A 24,075-nucleotide genomic window follows, 5' to 3' on the forward strand; every position below is an offset into this window, starting at 1 on the left:
CCATCTAAAACAAATTATAATAATTTTAAAACCCTTTTAATTCAAACTCAGACATTGGAATCTGAAAGTGGGAATGATGCACTCTTTCCGAGAAAGAGAAGAGCAACAAAAATGGTTAGGGGACTGGAGGCTAAGATACATACTGCTAAAAAAAATAAAATAAAGGGAAACACTCAAATAACACATCCTAGACCTGAATGAATGAAATATTCTCACTGAATACTGTACAAATACTGTTCTGTACAAAGTTGAAAGTGCACAACAGCATATGAAATTGATTGTCAATCACTGTTGCTTCCTAAGTGGACAGTTTGATTTCAAAGAAGTTTGATTTACTTGGAGTTATTTTGTGTTGTTTAAGTGTTCCCTTTATTTTATTTTATTTTGAGCAGTGTATAAAGATTTCTGGTATTGGGTATGTCTATTTTAATGAAAAGAAGGACTAGGGGTGATAGCAGTGTTCTGATATCTCAGGGATTGCCACAAAGAAGGAGGGGGCATGTATTCCCCAAAGCACCTGAAGGCAGGAAGAGAAGCAATGGGTGGAAACTAATCAAGGAGAGAAGCAACTAAAAACCCAGGGGAAATGCCTGACAGTGAGAACAATTAACCAGTGGAACAGCTTGCCATGTTGTGAATTTATTTATTTATTTTATTTGTTTATTTGCTTATTTGCTCCAACACTGGAAGTTTTAAAGAAGAGATTGGATAACAATTTGTCTGAAGTGGCGCAGTTTCCTTCCTAAGCAGGGTGTTGGACTAGAAAACCTCTAAGGTCCCTTCCAACTCTGTTATTCTATTCTATGATATTTTCCAGTCTGAAACAAATTACGATGACTTAAAACTCCTTTTAATTCAAACTCAGACATTGGGGTCTGAAAGTGGGAATGCTGTGAAAACTCATCCTGCAGCTCAAAATTAATGTGGGAAGATGCTTTAGAGAAGTAGTAAAATTTTGGTGATAAAGTTCTCTGTTTTTTACAAATGGCACAAGGGCCTTATCATGTCAGCTATTTGTTTGACTGTAAAGAATCACAAGTGGCTAAATGAGAAACATGGATTGTGAGCCTGAGTGCTGGTGTCATAACTTCATAAAAGAACTGAGATAGGATTTCATCATATTTTAATCTCAGTCTTCCTTCCTTCCTTCTTCCCTCCCTCCCTCCCTCCCTTCCTCGATTGATTGATTCACTCATTAATTCATTTGATTGATTGGTTGGTTGGTTGGTTGGTTGGTTGGTTGGTTGGTTGGTTCGTTCATTCATTCATTCACATATTCATTCATCCAGGTAGAGTAAATAATAATCAGTTTTATCTTTCATGCCATACTGTCTCTGAATACTATTTTGATTTAAAAAACCTAGATTCCAAAAATTGGACTTTCAGAATCTGCCTGTAAAAAGAATTCTAGAATACAACCATCACAAACATAGTAGCTTTCAAGTTTGATTTCTATTGCTTGAAGAATATTGAATTAAAAGCTCTGGTGGCACCATTGTTAGAATGCATTATTGCAGGCTAACTCTGCCCACCGCCAAGAGTTTGATCCTAACCAGCTCAAGATTGACTCAACCTTCCATCCTTCCGAGGTTGGAAAAACGAGGACCCAGATTGCTGGAGGAAATATAATGACTCAGGAAGTGATATATAAGCCTAAGTACTACTGCTATTGTTTACTACTTTTAACCAATGAACAGAATCATATGGGAAATCAGTAGTACCGTGTTTCCCCGAAAGTAAGACAGTGTCTTACTTTCTTTTTATCCCCAAAAGCCCCACTATGTCTTACTTTCAGGGTATGTCTTATATTGGAAAAAAATTGTTTGTTTTAACCATAAAATTAACATTTAGACGCAGTGACGTATGGAGGGGGGGCGGCGCGGAAGTGGGCAGGAGGCGGCGCTCATTAAGATCAGAGGGAGGTGGCAGACGCGGCGACGTATGGAGAGGGGGACGGTGCGGATGTGGGCAGGAGGCGGCGCGCAGCTAGATGAGAGGGAGGCGGCAATACCCCCGTGTTTCCCCAAAAGTAAGACATATGTCTTACTTTCGGGGTATGGCTTATATTAGCTGACCCCCCTGAAACCCCCAATACGTCTTACAATCGGGGGTGTCTTACTATCGGGGAAACAGGGTAGAACTTTGAGCTTTGACTTTCTGCTACTTTACTCCATTCATATTCTGGGACCAGTAGTAAGCAGTGTTCCCTCTAATTTTTTTGGGGGGTGGGCAGAAAAGTATAGTGTCTGAGCGGCAGTCCCTTTGGGACTGGGCGGCACAGAAATAATAAATAAATAAACAAACAAACAAACAAACAAACAAAAAACCCACCCTGTTTTGCCTCAGAGAATTTCAAAATAAAATACTGTACTGTGTGTCTATAACAGCGAGCTCATAATAGGGCAACTCTATCAATATCAAAATGCCACTTAAATAGTTGAGCTAGTTTCAAACTAGATTTTGATTTTCTTTCTCTCTTCCTTACTCCCATTCTTTTTCTTTCTCTTTTCCTTCCTCTCTTTTTTCTATCTGTTTCTCTCTCTTCCTCTCTTCCTCTCTCTCTCCTTCCCTCTCACTCTTTCCCTCTCGGCTTCTGGGCAGGTTTGGAAAACTCTGAGTTGATGATGATTTTTAAGTGAGCGATTGCTCACTGCTCAGCTTAGAGGGAACTATGGTAGTAAGTATAACATTTCAAAGGGTCTCTATTTTCTATCATGGTAGGTCATAAGAGTTTCAAGATGAAATCTACCTCCATGGGAAAGTTGATATGAAGGGACTTCTCAGCTCAGATCCCTGGCTGGCCATTCTCTGCCATTCACCAAGTGGTTTTGTGGCAGGACATTATCTGAACATTTGCAAATGACAACTTGCTATTTAGAAGTGCCTTATTTTTTTGCAGATAAGAAGCTAGAATTCCTGGGGAAGCAAATCTTGGATTTCTATTTTTAACCTTTTCAAAAGAATGAAGCAAATGAACTAATGAAATCTAATCAGGGAGAGTGAGATAAGAAAGCCAAGGTTCTTTTTTGACTTTACAGTTCTACATTCTACAATTAATCAATACCCTTTGGGGAATTAGATAAATATTAGATAGCTGTTTTGCAATCTGGATTTTGAGGAATGAGATCTCAGCAATAAGAGAGCCAAGAGCTAATTTACATACATCTGTTATTGTCTATTATTGTAAAGAAGAATACAGAAAATACAAAGAAGAAGAAACAATTAAAGATGCTTAATAAACATAAAAGACGAGCTTCTTCTTTTTTTAAAAAAAAATATTTTTATTGATTTTTAACAAAAAAAATTATCACACAACATAAAACAGTGCATAGTGAATTGTGCCCGCCACCCCGACACACACACATTCCCCACCACCAAATCGGGGGTGTTTCTTGTATAGTCCACTTGACCCAAGAGCAATATATCTGTTTACATATTATAGAGTGATTCCAATTTATTTCTTGTAGCTTGGTCTCGGATTCTGCTCGTCATATATCGTCTTACCTTGTCCCACCGTCCCATCAGCTGTCCCAACTCAGTTTCATTATCCAAATTTATCCTTTTATCCATAATTTCAAATTGAATATGGTCCACCATGTACCTATACCAATTTTGCATTGTCCATTTTGTCGCATCCTTCCAACCCAAAACTATTACTGCCTGAGCGCTTTCTATTGCTGCTTTTTTTATTTCTCTAAATTCTCCCATCGCATTACTTTTTACTAGTACTGCCATTTCCTTAGTGATTGTCCATTGTATATTTAGCATTCTATTGATATCCTCTTTCACTTTTTGCCAAAATTCCTGCACTATCAGGCATTCCCAAAACATATGCATAAACACTCCTTTGTTTTGACACCCATGCCAACAATTCCCCCTGACATTCTGCTGAAAATGTGCGAATTGAACGGGAGTAAAATACCACTTATGTAATATTTCCCTTCTCATTTCCCCGATTCTTGTATTTTTAATTTTCCTTATATCTTCTACTATATTTTCCATCTCTTGTACCTCTACTTGTATCTCATTTTGCCACCATTTAGTCAATCCATCAATCGTATCCCCTTCTGACTGCACTAGCAATTTATATATATTGGTTGCTTGCGCCTTTATCCCCTCACTTTTTTCTCTTATTATTTTCTCTAACCCTGTCTCCTCCCTCCATAATACTTCTTTATTCTCCCTTTTATTAAGATATTTACATATTGCATTTATTTGTAGCCACCTTCCCTTACCTAACCACCATTCTATACAATTTCTACTTGGCCTGCCATCCTTCTCATATAACTGTTCTATCTTAGTTATCCCTCTTCCCTGCAACTCTCCTATAACCCTATTTAAGTTCGTTTCATTTTCTCTATTTATTACATAAAGCGATGACAGTTTAGATTTATATAATCCTATTTTCCCCTGCCATTTTTTCCAAATTTCCATAGTCCCTTTCATGGGGCCTAAGACGAGCTTCTTCTTGTAAAAACAAAAACTCCAAACTGAATATTTCTCAAAAAAAAGATCAAGAATCAAACTATAATTCTGCCTTGAGGCAGATGCTGAAGTGCCCTCTTCTTAACAAATGTGAAAAATGGAAAATAAAAACTTAAGAAATTGGACCAATTAGGTTTTCCTTGATAGTTGATTTCCAGCCTTCCAGCCATTGATCAACATGTTTCGTATATGGAACAAAGATGTAGATATTTCTATATATTCAAGTTCCAGGATGCTATGGGTTGCAAGTCTTCTGATTTGAGAGAACCACAAATGAAATAGAACACGGTTATCTGAAAAAAAAATGCATCATCTAAATTATGCTGAGACTTTGGCTAATAAGCAAGTACATTGTTCTTTTCTTCAGCTTCAACTCCCTGGCATTTTTGTTCTGGATTTGGCCAGTATTCTTCTGCAAAGCCTGGTAACAAATTTATTTATTTATTTTATTTATTTATTCATTTGTCCAATACACAATTCATATGGAAGAGAATAGAGATGAAGTAATATATATGAAAATAATATGTAAAAATAGAGGAGAAGATATATGAAAGGAAGAAAAGATATATGATATATGAGATAAAGGAAAGACAATTGGACAGGGGACGAAAGGCACACTAGTGCACTTATGTATGCCCCTTACTGACCTCTTAGGAACCTGGAGAGGTCAATCGTGGATAGTCTAAGGGAGAAATGTTGGGGGTTAGGGGTTGACACTATTGAGTCCGGTAATGAGTTCCACGCTTCGACAACTCGATTGTTAAAGTCATATTTTTTACAGTCAAGTTTGGAGCGGTTAATATTAAGTTTGAATCTGTTGCGTGCTCTTGTGTTGTTGCGGTTGAAGCTGAAGTAGTCATTGACCGGTAGGATGTTGCAGCATATGATCGTGTGGGCAATACTTAAATCATGTTTTAGGCGCCGTAGTTCTAAGCTTTCTAGACAAAGGTGCAAGCTGTTCTGTCGGGCTCTCTGGTAGACTCCTCCCAAAAATTCACAGGTACAAAGTTCAGACACACACACATATTTGAAAATTCAAAACAATGTTCTTTATAATGAAAATTCATTTAACTAAGCCCTCTTTTGGTATAGCAAAGAGCACTCGTCTCCAAACAAACTGGTAATTTGTACAAGTCCCTTATCAGTTCTGAGATACATAGCTTGCAGCTGTGAGGCAATTCACGGTCCTTCTTCTTTCACGAAGTGAAACACACTTTGCTCTGGTTTAGTTTCAAAGCGGGGGAAAATCACCACACAAAAGGTCAAAGTCAGTAAAGCAGTCACAAAACACAACGATCAGATAATCCTCCACAATGGCCAAACCCACAGGCTGCTCTTTATAGCAGCCTCACTAATTACCACAGCCCCACCCAACCACAGGTGGCCTCATTTTCTTTGATAATAATCTCTCAGTTGTTGCTGCCTATGCATCGCTCTCCGCATGCGTGGCTGTATCATTAACTCTTGTTCTGAATCCAAGGAGGAGCTAGATAATTTATCTCCTTCTGAGCAATCTGCTCCACTCTCCTCCTCCCTGTCACTCATGTCTTCTTGGTCAGAGGAGCCTTCATCATCAGATTCCACCGGGGGCAAAACAGCCTGCAACATGTGGATGTCTCCCCCACATCCATAGTCCTTGGGGCAAGAGCTGGGCCAGAGCTAACCACAACACTCACCTTTGCTGATATTACTCCTATTTGTGCTGAGTTAAGTAAATGAAGGGTTTCTAATTACTAACCTGATGGTGAGAACCTCAGTGGAATGTCTTGCTGTCAGAAGTTGTGGGTGCTCTTGTCACTGGAGGCTTTGAAGAAGAGATTGGATAACCACCTTTCTCAAATGGTATAGACTCTCCTACTTGAGTAGAGGGTTGTACTAGAACAGGGATCAGCACCTTAAAGAGCCATTTGGACCCATTTCCCACAGAAAAAAAACCCAAAACAAAATACCGGTAGCCACAAAACCCTTTTGACATCTCAAATGAAGATAACACTGTATATATCATTTTGTACCTTAGTGCTATATATTTAAAAGAAAAACCACTATAGTATTTTGCATTTACAAAGTCAATGACTTGCTACAGAGGAAACACATTTTTTTATTTCTGCATGCAATAGAAACATTTTGAACTTTGAAAAAAAAAAGATGGGTCAGAAAGCTCAACAAGTCACGTGCCAGCAGATGTCACACATTGGTGACACATATTTTGAGTGACAGGAAGCCTCAGCACAGCAATGAAAGAGCCACATATGGCTCCAGAGCTGCAAGTTGCAGACCTCTGGACTAGAAGCTGTCCAAAGTTCCTTTCAACTCTGGGATTCTTTTATAAGTTGTCCATTTATGGCAAACCTAAGAACTGCAGTAGGAGACAAGCAGATCCAAGAGTGACGGACTGTCCGTCTTTGTTTGTCTCCTTGTTTGTTATATTTATATCTTCCCTTTCCTAAACAAGTTCAAGACAGAGTTGATAAATCATTTTTCAGCAGATTTATAGCAGCAACATTGAAAATGTTCAAAGACACTTCACAAGAAGAGCCCTTCATTCCTCCACTCGAAACAGAATACCCTACGAAATTATACTTACAATTCTGGGTCTTGAAAGCTTAGAACTACGATGCTTTAAACATGATCTAAGTATTGCCCACAAGATCATATGCTGCAATGTCCTGCCTGCCAAAGACTACTTCAGCTTCAACCACAACAACACAAGAGCACACAACAGATTCAAGCTTAATATTAACTGCTCCAAACTTGACTGTAAAAAATATGACTTTAGTAATTGGGTTGTCGAAGTGTGGAACTCCTTACCGGACTCTATAGTATCATCCCCTAACCCCCAACATTTTACCCTTAGACTATCCATGGTTGACCTCTCCATATTCCTAAGAGGTCAGTAAGGGGCGTACATAAGCGCACTAGAGTGCCTTCTGTCCCCTGTCCTATAGTCTCTCCTATATCTCGTATTTCTTCTCTACTATATCCTCTATAACCTTCATTGTGTATTATTGTGTATTGCACAAAAATAAATAAATAACAGGTATCACTTTAAAAGGACAGTAAACTATATTTAAGCAAAACTGTTTTTTTTCTCCTATTTTCCAGAAGAGTTTCTGCTAATTTGTTATAAGTAATACAATTAGATGTTCTATAACTGTTTAAATGATTTCCATAACCTTTCTATGTTTATCAGATACCAATATCTCTCTCCCTCTTAATGATGTGCACACATCAATAAAACTTTGTAATTTTTTTAAAAGAAATTGATATTATTTTTGGTGTTTATTTTGCTGAAGGAGACATATGTTTTCTTTAAAAAAAAAACCTTGGAAAATTACCAAATTCAAAGATCACATGATCAACTATTATTGTAATTCACAATTCCGGTTTGATTTATTTAATGATACAATTGCATCCTAGTCAAATCCCCCAAATTTAAAGGACGTTGAGGTAACCACGTAGTTTAATCTTAGTCCTTTTTTTCTTTTACTACTCTTCTTGTGTAACCAACATTTGGCCCCAGCATCTTTGATGCTATCAACTCTTGGTTGTCGAAATAACTGACATATCTGCACTGAGAAACTGACTGTCAGTTTAACTTCTGTGATAGGAAACAAAGCAATAAAGTCCTCTATTTTCACCTCAGAATTTTAAGAAAAAAATGGATCTCTTCAACTGTCTTGTTATCTGCCATTCAATATTCAGAAGGGGAAAAAAGTGCCTGAGGATGATTTAAAACAAAAACAAAACCATCACTGAAAACATTTTAAAAATCCCCATGGATTTTTTTTTAAAAAATAAGCATTTTGCTTTCAAAAATCTGAATAACCTCTTCAGACAATTTTTGGCGATTCTATTTGAGTTGCACCAAAATAGTTGAAGCTCATGTACCTCCTTTTGACTTATTCTACATATATTTTGCTTTTAAATCAGTGGAAAGCAATATTAAGCAACATTTGGGGAATTTTGCAGAGTTGAGGGATTGTATACAACCTAATAGTTTGCAGGGGTGAGTTCTCACTAAGGTAGGATATAAGCAACAAGTTACAGTCATACAGTCAACATGGGAGGAAATGGGTGAAAGGAATGATGAGAAAAACTAGTAGAATAGAAGTGCAGATTTAGTAGAAAGTCTGACAGTGTTGAGGGAATTATTTGTTTAGTAGAGTGATGGCATTCAGAAAAAAACTGTTATTGTGTCTAGTTGTCTTGGTGTGCAGTGCTCTGTAGCGACGTTTTGAGGGCAGGAGTTGAAACAGTTTGTGTCGAGGATGCGAGGGGTCAGTAAATATTTTCACCGCCCTCTTTTTGACTTGTGCAGTATACAGGTCCTCAATGGAAGGCAGGTTGGCAGCAATTGCTTTTTCTGCAGTTCTGATTGTCCTCTGAAGTCTGTGTCGGTCCTGTTGGGCTGCAGCACCAAACCAGACAGTTATAGAGGTGCAGATGACAGACTCAATGATTCCTCTGTAGAACTGTATCAGCAGCTCCTTGGGCAGTTTGAGCTTCCTGAGCTGGGAACAAGTAGCAAGCACATGTGTGTGGAAACTTCACCCTTTGCCTTACTACCCATATGGAAATTGATAAGTAGAGTTTCTCCAGCATAAGAATTATGTTGCCATGTTAAGTTATTATTCGGCGATGCAAATTTCTGCCTGCCTTCTGAAAGCACGCTGCCTTATCGGGCTTTAAATTAATTCCTAATGAGAAAATGAACAGAACATAAGTGTAGAGCTTTGCTTTACTGTTTTCCTACCCAACGCTGGCTAACCTCAGAAGCCTGAAAACCATCCCAGAAGAAATCTTTGGCAAACCACTCTTACAATATTGCCAAGAAAACTGTATGGATGCTGTCAGCAGGAATTGAGTTCAGCGGAAGGGTACCATAACTTTTTACCTTATTAAATGTTAGGAGGAGCATCTTTCTATAAGTTCAATTTAAAGGCAATGGCTAATGGTTACTTTCTCCTTAAGAAAGTAATAACCAGCATTATAGGACATTGTATTTAACCTATGTTAATTATTTATTTTATTTTATTTTATTTTATTTATTTATTAGATTTGTATGCCGCCCCTCTCCGAAGACTTGGGGCGGCTAACAACAATAAAGAAGACAATGTAAACAAATCTAATATTAAAAATAATCTACAAAACCCCAATTTAAGAGACCAATCATACAAACAGGCATACCATGTATAAATTCTATAAGTCTAGGGAGAAAGGAAAAATTTCAATTCCCCCATGCCTGACGACAGAGGTGGGTTTTAAGGAGCTTGCGAAAGGCAAGGAGGGTGGGGCAACTCTGATATCTGGGGGGAGTTGGTTCCAGAGGGTCAGGGCCACCACAGAGAAGGCTCTTCTCCTGGGTCCCGCCAAATGACATTGTTTAGTCGACGGGACCCGGAGAAGGCCAACTCTGTGGGACCTAACCGGTTGCTGGGATTCGTGCGGCAGAAGGCGGTCCCAGAGATATTCTGGTCCGATGCCATGAAGGGCTTTATAATTCATAACCAACCAATCATATGGATCATGTGTTTATAACTGATAGTCAACTTACTGTCATTTGACAAATGATGCATCACCAAGTCTCAAAAGTAGAGAGATTTAATAGTAAACACTCCAGGGTAAGAATTAACTCTTTTGTATTGTGAAGCAACTGTAGTGGACAGCGGACACTTTGCATATTATCCCATATTACATATTAAAATAGCTGCTCAAATTTTATATGCACAATTCTGGAAAACTGACATAATCCCTACAAACACTATGTTGATTACCAAAATACTGAAATGTGCAGAGATGTGTAAAATAAAAATGCAATTACAGGATAAAGAGGACACAGAATGTTATAGAATTTGGGAGAACTGGTATAAATGGTTCCAACACAAAATGAATTGGAATGATAAATAATAATATCCATGGATGATGGAACAAATAAGAACAAATAAGCTAAAAGTAAAGAACATAATAGACTTATGATAGTGATACGTAAAGCTGTAACATACAGGTACAAACATTTTTTTTCTTGATGAAAGAAAGAAAGAAAGAAAGTTTGAGTTTAATTGGATTTGTATGCCGCCCCTCTCCGAGGACTTGAGGCAGCTCACAGCACATAATAAAACAGTAAAAAAAAAACAATCCAATTAATAACATAAACAATCATTAAAAAATTATAATTTTAAAACTTTAATTAATGAGAGAGAGAAAGAAAGAAAATAGATAGATAGATAGATAGATAGATAGATAGATAGATAGATAGATAGATAGATAGATAGATAGATAGATAGATAGATAGATAGATAGATCCTGGACACATATAATAAAATTAGAAATAAGTAATAAGTATGTTAAATCAAAAACTTTATTAGACTATTTATATCTAGCGAGGTGTGAGAAAGATATCCCATTAAATTGTCCCTGTTAATTTAGTTTTTTGAGTTCCTGCCTTGCTTTCAGTGTAACATAGTTTGCTTGCTTATATCAGCTCCCCTTCTGTTGAGAGAAATAGAAATTGCATGAAACTGAAAATAGTAATCCCAGTTACTCAGTAATTTGGAGTCTAGAAATACTGAGACAATTTGAAAAGGTTCTTTCCCTCTGACGTGAAGCTGTTCTTTGTTTTGTCTTGATGATGTGCAGGAACGAGTTCCAGACAGTCCTTCCCCTGCTCCATCTCTCGAAGACGGTCGAAGGCCTGGTAGCCATCCATCCTCACATCGCAGCAGCAGCGTATCCAGCTCCCCGGCCCGAACTGAAAGCTCTTCAGACCGAATCCGTAGGTCGCTGGGTATTTCCTTTTGCTACCCCCTTTTAAAATCCCTGCAATAATCAATCTGCTCTTTGGTATCTCTAGCATTTCCATCATCATTACATTCAATTCTGGAGACCTCACCTACAAAAAGATATTGATCAAAATACAAAATATACGAGTGAGATATATGTGGAAAAGGTATCAATTCTACCTCATTTAATCCTCTTGACATGAACCGGACTTGGAAAATATCTGGAAATTTCAGGTGGTATGAAATGCCTCCCTTAGATTGCTAATTGTTGTAAGGTGTTGGAATAATACATTCTTTTTTTTCCAGTTGCCAAACTGTCCCAATGGACATAATTCAAGCATTGATTTACCTTTGAAAGATCTAAACATCTTGGAACTGGTTATCCAAAGACTCCAAAACTACCAAGGTCATTTTGTAGGTGAGGTCTCCAGAACTGGAATACTGTGTTCAGTTCTGGAGACCTCACCTACGAAAAGATATTGATCAAATTGAAGGGGTCCAAAGACAGGCTACAAAAATGGTGGAAGGTCTTAAGCATAAAACTTATCAGGAAAGACTTCATGAACTCTATCTGTATAGTCTGGAGGGCAGAAGGGAAAGGGGGGACATGATCGAAACATTTAAATATGTTAAAGGGTTAAATAAGGTTCAGGAGGGAAGTGTTTTTAATAGGAAAGGGAACCCAAGAACAAGGGGGCACAATCTGAGGTTAGTTGGGGAAAAGATTAGAAGTAATGTGAGAAAATTTTATTTTACTGAAAGAGTAGTAGATGCTTGAAACAAACTTCCAGCAGATGTGGTAGATAAATCCACCGTAACTGAATTTAAACATGCCTAGGATAAACATATATCCATTGTAAGATAAAATACAGGAAATAGAATAAGGGCAGACTAGACGGACCATGAGCTCTTTTTCTGCCATCAATCTTCTATGTTTCTATGTTTCATTTAACGACCCCCATAATCCCTTGTGGGGTGGAGTCTAGGCAACTGAATGGAGCTGAATGTTTACTGTCAGATGCCCATCCTGTCCCCATTGCCAGACAGAAAAACCAAGGGATAAGGTCTACTTTGAACCAAAGAAGCAGGTTTGCCCCAGAACAGCAATAGTTCACAACAAAACACTCATTTTGCTTGTTGTTTCAATTAATTAAATCAGCACAGTGTTGACTCATCTCCTTGAAACAGAGACTAATCAGGGTCAGAAGTCGGTTGTGAAGCAAAACAAAACAATGATGGAGAAAAGGGTTTCTGCCTTTCCCAGGAAAAACTGTTTCTCTGTATTTGCAGTCTCTTTTTAAAAAATAAAAATAAATCTTTATGATAGTGGACCTGGCGGTGGAGTCCCCCGGACTTATTGTCCTGGGGGACTTCAATCTGCCGTCACTCGGTGAATCCTCTGGGTTAGCGCAGGAGTTCATGGCCACCATGACAGCCATGGACCTGACCCAAGTAGTTCAGGGCCCAACTCACGAGGGGGGGGCACACATGATATTTCTCTCAGAGCAGTTGAGTAATGGTCTGAGTCTAAGGGACTTAGAAGTGTTGCCTTTGTCATGGTCAGACCATTTTCTGCTGCGGCTTGACTTCATGGCTCCAATCCTTCCCCGCAGGGAGGCGGAAACGACTAGGTGGTTCCACCCCAGATGCCTGATGGATCCAGAAGGTTTTCAGAGGGCGCTTGGGGTTTTACTGGACTCACTCATACACAACTCAGCAGAGTCTCTTGCTGTGGCCTGGAACAGGGCTGCGAAGGAGGCTCTTGACCGAATTGCACCGTTGCGACCTCTCTGTGGCATTAGACCCCGTAGAGCTCCATGGTTCACCGAGGAGCTCTGGTTGTTGAAACGCCAGAAGAGACATCTAGAGAAGCGATGGAGGAAGAGTAAATCTGAATCTGACTGAACACTTGTAAGAACTCATATTAAGACTTACAAAGTAGCGCTCAATTCATATTATGTGCATATTATGCCGCCTTGATCGCATCAGCAGAATCCCGCCTGGCCACTCTGTTTAGGGTGACCCGCTCCCTTCTTAATCGGGGGGGGGGGGGGGGGCTGGGGAACCCTTACAGAGCAGTGCCGAGGACTTTAACTCGTTTTTCGCTGATAAAGTCACTCAGATCCGGACAAACCTCGACTCCGATTGGATAGCAGTGTCGAAGAGAAGAACAGACAGATTAATAATGGTATTCTTTAAATTATAGTACGTTAAGGATTATTTGGATATGTGCTCATAACATATAGTGTGTAAATGGTATATGTGTTGTAATGTTATACTTGACATAAATGTGGAGAAAAAATATAAACTTTTATAAAAAATATAACGAAGGAGAGGGGAGACATTTCCTTTTAATATGAATTATTATGAATTTGATTTACATTTGGAGTACTCAGACAAACCTGAGATTGTTTGTTGTTGTTGTTGTTTTTAAAAAGAACTAGCATTGTTACTGTTGTATTTGGTTAGCAGACAAAAACAAAGATTCTTTTTAATCTATTTGTGTTGCATTCAGTTCAATTCGACTTCAGAAATCATTGCTTAACATAGGGAAATCTTTTATTTTACTTCTGTAAAAGGATAGTAACACTGGGTGACTTTGTGGCTGCCGATTTATATAAGGTTTCGCCCCATCCCATTTAAAAAAAAAATTAAAAAAAACCACCGTTCTCAACTTTGCACTTTGCTCTATTTTCTCTGAAAGTAAAATGAAAACCCTTTGACATGCACTTTAATAAGTTCCATGAGTTTGAGCATTAGTGTTATTGTGTATAGAAAGCCATGTGTTGTAGACTTTTGAAATTGAGGAAGTGGTGCTTATGGTAAGTAGAGCATTAAAAGGAAAGTTCAGGTTATGCATAAATGCATCACTTGCTTTCTTACCACTCTCTTACTGTTTAAGACAATTTGTTTGATCTGCAGTGACATGCTTACATACGCGAGGCACTAAGCAATAGATGTTGTCATCAAGTGATAATAGTTATGTAAAGAAGGGAGCAAGGGAGCAGTTGCAGATTGGATGTCTGTCCCATTTCTTATGGAATGTGGTTTAATTCATTTCACGTTTTCCTATTCAGAGAGAGATACATTTTTTCTAGGGTCTTTAATGCTTCAGCACAAAATGTCTTTAGTGCTTCTGAAAACCTGTAAAGGGTACACAGTAAGGGAATGGGGACTAAAACATTTGAAGAACAATTGCAGGAATTGAATTTGAAGAATGGTTGCAGGAGCCGCCCCAAATCTGCGGAGAGGGGCAGCATACAAATCTAAATAATAATAATAATAATAATAATAATAATAATAATAATAATAATAATAATAATAATAATAATAATAATAATTGTTCTGTCGGGCTCTCTGGTACACTCCTCCCAAAAATTCACAGGTACAAATTTCAGACACACACACGTTTGAAAATTCAAAACAATGTTCTTTATAATGAAAATTCACTTAAACTAAGCCCTCTTTTGGTATAGCAAAGAGCACTCATCTCCAACTAAACTGGTAATTTGTACAAGTCCCTTATCAGTTCTGTGAAACTTAGCTTGCAGCTGTGAGGCAATTCACAGTCCTTCTTCTTTCACAAAGTGAAACACACTTTGCTCTGGTTTAGTTTCAAAGCGGGGAAAAATCAGCACACAAAAAGTCAAAGTCAGTAAAGCAGTCACGAAACACAACGATCAGATAATCCTCCACAATGACCAAACCCACAGGCTGCTATTTATAGCAGCCTCACTAATTACCACAGCCCCACCCATGCACAGGTGGCCTCATTTTCTTTGATAATAATCTCTCAGTTGTTGTTGCCTATGTATCGCTCTCCGCATTCGTGGCTGTATCATTAACTCTTGTTCTGAATCCAAGGAGGAGCTAGATAATTGATCTCCTTCTGAGCTGTCTGCCACACTCTCCTCCTCCCTGTCACTCATGTCTTCTTGGTCAGAGGAGCCTTCATCATCAGATTCCACCGAGGGCAAAACAGGCCTGCAGCATGTGGATGTCTCCCCCACATCCACAGTCCTTGGGGCAGAAGCTGGGCTAGAGCTAACCACCATCACCACCACCACCACCACAACAACAACAACAATAATAATGTATTTATTTATTTATTTATTTATTTATTTATTTATTTATTTATTTATTTATTTATTTATTTATTTATTTATTTATTTATTTATTTATTTATTTATTTATTTATTTATTTATTTATTTATTTATTTATTTATTTATTTATTTATTTATTTATTTATTTATTTATTTATTAGATTTGTATGCTGCCCCTCTCCGTAGACTCGAGGCGGCTAGCAACAATAATGAAACAATGTGTAACAAATCTAATATTTAAATTAATTTAAAAGACCCTTATTTAAGAAACCAAACATACACATAGACATACTATGCATAAATTTTATAGGCCTAGGGGGAAGGGAATATCTCAATTCCCCCATGCCTGACGACAGAGGTGGGTTTTAAGGAGATTACATAAGGCGAGGAGGGTGGGGGCAACTCTGATCTCTGGGGGGAGTTGGTTCCAGAGGGCCGGAGCCACCACAGAGAAGGCTCTTCCCCTGGATCACGCCAAATGACATTGTTTAGTCGATGGGACCCGGAGAAGACCAACTCTGTGGGACCTAACTGATCGCTGGGATTATAATAATATAATAATAATAATAATAATAATAATAATAATAATAATAATATAAAATTAAGGACTAAGCAGCGTTCCAATATGTGAGGGGTTGCCACAAGGAAGAGGGACAATCTACAGGGTGCGTTCCAAAAGTAATGCAATGATTTTTTAAAAAGTAATTTATTCAACAGATTTGCACAAACACTTAAAATTCTTCAAAGTACTGTCCTTGGGCCTCTACACGTTCTTTCCAGTGACTGTGCCATGACTAGTACGTGCCCTTGAAGGCATCTTTCGGGACCTCTCGCAAGGTCTTCATCACGGCTGATTGGATCTCTTCTATGGACGAAAAATGGGTTCCTTTCGGGGCTGCCTTAATCTGAGGGAACAAAAATAAGTCTGTTGGGGTGATGTCAGGACTATAGGGGGGGAGGGGCAGCATTATCACCTGTTGTTTGGCAGGAACTCATGGACTCGTAGTGCGTTGTGGCAAGGCGCGTTGTCATAATGGAGTTGCCAAGTAGTGGAGATGTCTTTTCTCATCTTGATGACCCTTTTTCAGAGTCTTTCCAGCACATCCACGTAGTAGGCAGCGTTAACTGTCCTTGAGGAACAAACTCCTTATGGACCACTCCGTTACTGTCGAAAAAGACAATGAGCATTGTTTTCACTTTTGATTTGCTCATTCTTGCCTTTTGGGGCATGGGGGACTGTTCGGTGTGCCACTCAGAACTTTGGCGTTTTGTTTCTGGTCGTATTCAAAAACCCAGGTTTCATCCCCACTGATGACATTGTCCAAATAATCAGGTTCAATTTTTATACGTTGCAAAAGTTCACTTGAAATTTCCATTACATTTTTTTGGACATGGTCGGCGCACAGAGGTTTACAATAACTGACGTCCTGCCGCTTCCACAGCTTGGAGAGCACTGAGACCGGTTTTGCGGCAAAGCTTAGCGTCCCTCCCCCCACCTACTCCAACTGCTTCGGTCCCAGTTCGACCAATAGAAGCGGCACGGGAAATTCAATTGCATTACTTTTGGGGTGCACCCTATATTCTCCAAAGCACCTGAAGGCAGGAAAAGAAATAATGGATGGAAAATACGGTAATCAAGGAAAGAAGTAACCTAGAACTAAGAAGAAATTTCTTAATAGTTGTTCTGGTTTCTGGTAGAAATTTAGCAATTACAAATAACTCTTATTAAATGCATTATATCATGAATAAAGAAACTCCATTTATTTCTCTGCTCTTCTGGAATTCAAACACATTTCATACATGCACTTATCTGTTGGTCCGTTATCTCCCTTGACCAGATTTCTCACATTCCTTCTCCTTCTCCACTTAACAAGATTTATTTTCCTAAATGCATGATCTCTAAAAACAGCAGCCCTGACTGTTAATCACACAGAATACTTTTGCTTACTTGAGAGCGGCAAGAAAAACATCAATTTTTCTCATCGGCAATGTTGAAAGTCCACCCTTCTTCCCCACTGACCCCCTGACGTGCCAAATACATCACTACAGTATTTAACCCATTCCTCTCCTTAATATCTTCTTCCAAACCTCTGTTCTCTACGTTTTTGGGCCCCTCTGAATTTAGGGTTAACCCAGCGAGCGTCTAATTCTCCCTCGCTAGATCCTGAATTCATAACCCCATCCTGTGGCTGGCCTCCCACCTGTTCTACTACCTGTCACCCCCCCCACACACACTAATTCATAAACACTATCTGAATCAGAGTCCTCAATATCTTCATCATCCTCCAACTGACCAGGAGCATGTACAACAATAGTTAGAACAATTAATCAATGGACCAACTTGCCAAGTTTGGATGTTCCAACACTGGAAGTTTTTAAGAAGAGATTGGACAACCAATTGTCTAAAATGGTATAGGTCTTCTGAGCAGGAGGTTAGACTATAAGACCTCCAAGGTTCCTTCCAACTTTGCTATTCTGTTAAGAAAAGGGTTGTTATACCCAGAAAAAGAATAAGTGTCTTTCCCATCAAAGATCAATTCTACATTTCTGATAGATGATACATCCAGGATACTGGAGCAATTTTTTATTTGTCCTAACATTATTTTTGTAGACTGTCCTTAGGTGTGTAAAGATAGTGCTATATCCAAATATTACAAACAATCCAAAAATGTAGTCGTAAAAATTGATTAAACAATATTTTAAACTTGTATGCTACTCAACGTTCAGTGTCTCTGGGTGGCTCAGAACAGAGCAAGAAATTACAGACAAATAAATAAAATGTTAAAGATAAAAGATGCCAAATACTATAAATGAAATTTGATTGTTTTTGTAGTATGTACAGGGGTGTGTGTGTGTGTGTGTGTATACAAACATATATGAGCCGGGGTGGCACAGCAGGCCACTGAAGCTGACTGTAGATCTGAAGGTCAGCGGTTCAAATCTCATCCCCGGCTCAAGGTTGACTCAGCCTTCCATCCTTCCGAGGTGGGTAAAATGAGGACCTGGATTGTGGGGGCAATAGCCTAGCTCTGTTAAAAAAGTGCTATTGCTTACATGTTGTAAGCTGCCCTGAGTCTAAGGAGAAGGGCGGCATAAAAATCAATCAATCAAACAAACAAACAAACAAACAAATAAATAAATAAACACACACACACACACACATACACACACACACACACTACAAAAACAATCAAATGCTCAAAAGAATAAAAGGAACACTCAAATAAAACACCCTAGATCTGAATGAATGAAATATTTTCATTGAATACTTTGTCCTGTACAAAGTTGAATGTGTTGACAATGAAATGAAATTGATTGTCAATCAGTGTTGCTTCCTAAGTAGACAATTTGAATTCACAGAAATTTGATTGCATTCTGTTTGATTATATTCTGTTGTTTAAACCCTGCTGTTCTGTTCGGGTCGTATGTGACCCGAAGCCAAGTTTGAGTCCCTGTAAAAAAATTTCCCTGCATATCTGAAACTTGAAATTTCATGACTTTTCATCATTTCAGGGGTTCTCTCTATGAGAATTTTTTTTGGGGGGTGGGGGACTTAGTTTTTGCTGGGCAAAAAAAGTTACAAATCTTCTGTTCCCGGGTCACCCTGACCCGGACCGAAAACTCTTCATTTGCAGTGCTTATGTTTGGTCTTTTTGAAAGCTTTTTTCACTTGGAAAGTAGTCTGAACATTTCTGCACACAATGATATGAAAATTGAAATGAAAAAAGTAAATCTTATTGGTTTATTTTGCTGATATATTGTATCCCCCCCGTTTTTGTGAAATGTTTTTCAATTTATGGATAGTTTTGCTTGCAAAATGCATTCTATTTTACTGAAGTTGGTGTGGGATTGGTAGCTTGAACATTTCTGAATATAAGAAAAATATAAAGGAACTGAAAAAAATGATTCTTACTGGTTTTTTAAAATCAGAAATAAGCCAGCCCCCCCCCCCCTCGGCTGCTTGCAACCATTTTCACTTTTTATTTTTTTATGCTCCAAATCCGAAATATTCTTTAAAATCTTAGGCATTCATTTACTCATTTTAACATGGGTGATCATCATAAAAATATTTGTGGGGTTGGGGGAAAAAATTTTTTCTGGGCAAAAAAAAAAATCACATTGACTGTTTCGGGTCATATAGACCCGGACCAAAATGATTTTTTTTAGGTACTTGAATTTGGTCTTTTTGAAAACTTTTTCCACTGGAAAACTAGTTTGAACATTTATGAACATAATGGTATGAAAATTGAACTGAAAAAATTGAGGCTTATATTTTTATTTTGATCAAAAAGCCCCTCCCCCCATGCTTTCTGAATTTTTTGTCAATTTATATTTTTTTAGGCTACAAATCTCTAAGGAATATTCCCCCAAAAGTTTTGATATACTAAATTGAACAATCCTAAACATAAGAAAAATAGAAATGAACTGAAAAAAATGATTCTTATTGGTTTATTTTTGAATATAAGACCATATCATTTTATACTCGAGTATAAGCCGACTCGAGTATAAGCCTATTTGAGTATAAGCATGGGGGGCCATTTATGAGCAAAATAAACCAATAAAGATCATTTGTTTCAGTTCAATTTTCATATCATTATGTTCAGAAAGGTTCAAGCTACCAATCCCACACCAACTTTAGTAAAATAGAATGCATTTTGCAGGCAAAATTATCCATAAACCTAAAAAAAATTCACAAAAACGGGGGGGAGGCACATTTATGTGCAAAATAAACCAATAAGGATTAATTTTTTCAGTTCAATTTTCATTCCATTGTGTGCAGAAATGTTCAAACTTGTTTCCAGGTGAAAAAAGCTTTCAAAAAGACCAAATATAAGTACCTAAAATGATCAATTTGCAGTCCGGGTCAAATAGACCCGGGAACATAAAATTAGGGAGTTTTTTCGAACAGAACAGCAGGGTTAAGCGTTCTCTTAATTTTTTTTTGTGCAATATATATATTGCTCGATATATAGAGAGAGATTTCCTGTCCACAGTCACTACCTAGAATGGAAACCTCAAATAACTTAAATATTTAACTAACTGGTGCTCTTATCTTTTTTATACATAGAGGAGCAATTCCTGCTTCCTTTACTATGTATATAAATCAAGTTGCAGCTTTCACAGCGAGGTAGAAAAGATCATGGAGATGAGAATGATAGAAGGACCGTACACCAGGTGGAAAGTGGGAATTTCCCCAGCTATTTCTGTATTTCACAGGGTCAGTTAATTCATATGTTGGGAAACAAAAAGCAATTTGCAAATCCTGGGTCATTGCCTTTTAAAGGAAGAGGCAAAATGCTTGCTCAGTTTTGCTGTAAGTGAATAAACTCGTTGTGTACAAAATTACATGTCTGTTCACTAACAGTTGAATATCTAATTCATATGCCATTTCCAACAAGGAGAAAATGACCATGTTTGTCTAGTGTAAACCATAACATCCAATTTACAAAAGGCCAGGCACTGTTTATAAAAATAGAAGTACAGTGATCCCCCGGTTATTGCGTCCCCGACCATTGCGAACAGGGTAATTTGCGATTTTTGAACCCGGAAGTCAAAACACCATCTGCGCATGCGTGCCCTTTTTTTCTATGGGCACGCATGCGTAGATGGCGCCCGGCAGATCAGCTTGCGGGCGGCTTCCCTGGGTCTTCCCCCTCTTGCTGGCGGGAGGGCAAGCGGCGGGCATCAGCAAGGAGTTTCCCCACCGCCCACGCAAACTCCTCGCTGCCGCCCGCCCTTCGCCCGCCCACGCCGTTCATTCTCGCCGCTTCCCACCTGAGTCCTGAAGCGATTTCGCTTCAGGACTCAGGTGGAAAGCGGCGAGAGCAAGCGCTAGCGAATGGCTTGTCCGCCGCCCGCTCGCACGTCCCGTGCCCACGCTGTTCATTCTCGCCGCTTTCCACCTGAGTCCTGAAGCGAATTCGCTTCAGGACTCAGCTGGGAAGCGCGAGCGAGCGGCGCCAGCGAGCGGCTTGTCCGCCGCCTGCCTGCCCGCTAGCGAGGAGCCGAAGATTGGGGGCGGCGCGGCTGTTTTAAAACGTCGCCGCCGGCATGGGGGGCTTCCTAGCAGCCCCCCAAACCCGGGTTGGGGGTCCGGGGGGTGCTGGCAAGCCCCCCATGCCGGTGGCCGCCCCCAATCTTCGGCTCCTCGCTAGCGCTGCGGAAGTAAAAACACCATCTGCACATGCGCAGATGGTGTTTTTACTTCCGCAGCGCTACTTCGCGAAAACCCGCTCGTTGCGGGGGGTCCTGGAATGGAACCCTCGCAACGAGCGGGGGATCACTGTAGTCCCTAAACCAAAAATCACCAAGACCAATACATTGATTCAATTACTTTTATGAAGCAAATGCGTAGATGTCTGTTGAGGAATCTGTTGTGGTCTTTAAAAGGGATGCTTAGACTGCAGCTTAGTGGAAGGTTGCTTCTGAATTATTCTAGAGCTGTGGCTATTAAGGCAGAGCCCTTGAATTTAAAGAGCCAACTCTCAGCCAAAGATTGAGCAGGTTTTTCTCTTGGCTTAGGGCAAAAAAGAAGATATTCCTTCCAAGCTATTAATTAAAGCACAAGAAGGGTAGGTGGAGCATGAAAAAGAGAATAATGGGTAAATATGAAGGGGAAAAAGGAAAGATGAAAGGTAAGATAAGGTAAGGTAAGGAAGGAAATGAAAGGGAGGGGAGGAAAGGAGAGGGGAGGAGAGGAGAGGAAAGGAAAGAGAAGAAAAATACATAAATCTCCTTCTGCTACTGCCCTTTTATGATGAACTAGGGTCTACAGCAGAGGTAGGCAAAGTTGGCTCTTCTATGACTTGTGGACTTCAACTCCCAGAATTCCTGAGCCAATCATGCTAGCTCAGGAATTCTGGGAGTTGAAGTCCACATGTCATAGAAGAGCCAACTTTGCCTATTCCTGATCTACAGCTTTCTTTGCTACAGCTGAAACCCAACTCAACCAACACAAGTCTTCTTGGTTTCCCAGCTAGGTACCCTACTGATCTGACCTCTTTTCTCCCTCCCACCCTAGGACACAGTGAAAAAGTGTCAAGAATTTGAATTTCTATCATTCAAAGGCTATGGACAAAAGATGCTTACATTGTAGAGTCCAAGAATAGAAATAGAACACTCTCAGTTTCTTAAGGTATGAAACTGAGACATTAAACTTGGGAAAACTCAAGGATCAAGAATTATGACCTGTGTAGGCTTGAACATTGGGTGGTCTGGCAAACACCTTCAGACCCTTCCTTATTAAATAGACCCAAAGTGTAATGAAAGTCAATATTTCTTAGCTGAAGTGGAACGTCTCAACCGTAATATTTTCTCTTTTTTTGTTCTTCCTCTGCATGTGCTAGCAGCTATCCATCAGAACGGCCTCTCCATGAACCAGATGCTGTTGGGCTTATCTCCGAACATCTTACCTGGTCCGAAAGAAGGTGACCTGGCCGGCCACGAGGGTGGGCATGACTCCAAAAGAATGCACCTGGAGAAAGGTAGCGTGTGAAGTTGTTGTTTCATTGCACTCCAATTGGAAGCAATCCTTTCCCTCTATTCATAGTCTGTTATCACTCGAGTGCTTTACCGCCGAGCGACATTAGCGCAAAGGAGAGAGAGCGAAGACTCACTTCCTGTCTCAATCAAAAGATAACAGGACTTCCCTTACACGCTCATGTAGTACATTAATTACGGCAACAATGGAGAAAATAAGTGGCAGGAATTATTCGATTGTGCTGTTATGAATAGAAGAAAATGATTAAAATCGCACAATGAAACTCATACAGGAGAATAGCAGCCCTTATCTTTCCTTCTTCTCAGATGCTCGTTCTTTATATGGAAATACAGTACTCAAAAATGATTTTTTTTCCCGTAATTGGGGTGGATCCGAGGTTGATCAAAGGAACAAGTTGCTTAAATTCAGACAGTGTGAGCTAACCGTGGATGTCCCTGTGTTGGGAAGCAAGAGTAGCTTAAATTGCTTAGCTTCTGCAACTGCTAATTCTGTAAAATGAGACTAGTGGATTTCATCTAATTTGTTTTAAATTGAATCAGCCGTCGGATGGAAAATATGTGAGTTAGATTAATGTGTATTAGGACTTCTGTTGATTATTATGCTACCTTCTTTGGTTTGAGAGGGTTTTTTTTCCTCTGATGGAAATATTAACCAATGTCTTTCTATGTAGAAAACATTACAATTGTACAGTTTCATGGTTTGATATACAATTTTTTTAAAACAAAAAAGAATATGTAGCCAAAAACATTAAACATGAAAACATATTTGGGAACATAGAAACATAGAAGTCTGACGGCAGAAAAAGACCTCATGGTCCATCTAGTCTGCCCTTATACTATTTTCTGTATTTTATCTTAGGATGGATATATGTTTATCCCAGGCATGTTTAAATTCAGTTACTGTGGATTTATCTACCACGTCTGCTGGAAGTTTGTTCCAAGGATCTACTACTCTTTCAGTAAAATAATATTTTCTCATGTTGCTTTTGATCTTTCCCCCAACTAACTTCAGATTGTGTCCCCTTGTTCTTGTGTTCACTTTCCTATTAAAAACACTTCCCTCCTGGACCTTATTTAATTCTTTAACATATTTAAATGTTTCTATCATGTCCCCCCTTTTCCTTCTGTCCTCCACACTATACAGATTGAGTTCATTAAGTCTTTCCTGATACGTTTTATGCTTAAGACCTTTACAGTTAAATTTCTG

At 39.0% G+C, this 24,075-nt stretch overlaps 1 protein-coding gene across 1 annotated transcript in view; it reads left to right on the plus strand.

Moving 5' to 3' along the window:
• DACH1 (dachshund family transcription factor 1) overlaps positions 1-24,075 on the plus strand; it is a 446,425-nt gene that overhangs the window by 295,415 nt on the left and 126,935 nt on the right. The window contains exons 5-6 of the mRNA XM_070751360.1: positions 11,122-11,257; positions 22,718-22,852. Of these exons, the coding sequence (XP_070607461.1) occupies positions 11,122-11,257; positions 22,718-22,852 (271 nt within the window). The remainder of the gene's footprint in view (positions 1-11,121; positions 11,258-22,717; positions 22,853-24,075) is intronic.

This window comes from Erythrolamprus reginae, chromosome 4 (genome assembly GCF_031021105.1).
Source record: "Erythrolamprus reginae isolate rEryReg1 chromosome 4, rEryReg1.hap1, whole genome shotgun sequence".
In the NCBI taxonomy this organism is placed as follows: domain Eukaryota; kingdom Metazoa; phylum Chordata; class Lepidosauria; order Squamata; family Dipsadidae; genus Erythrolamprus; species Erythrolamprus reginae.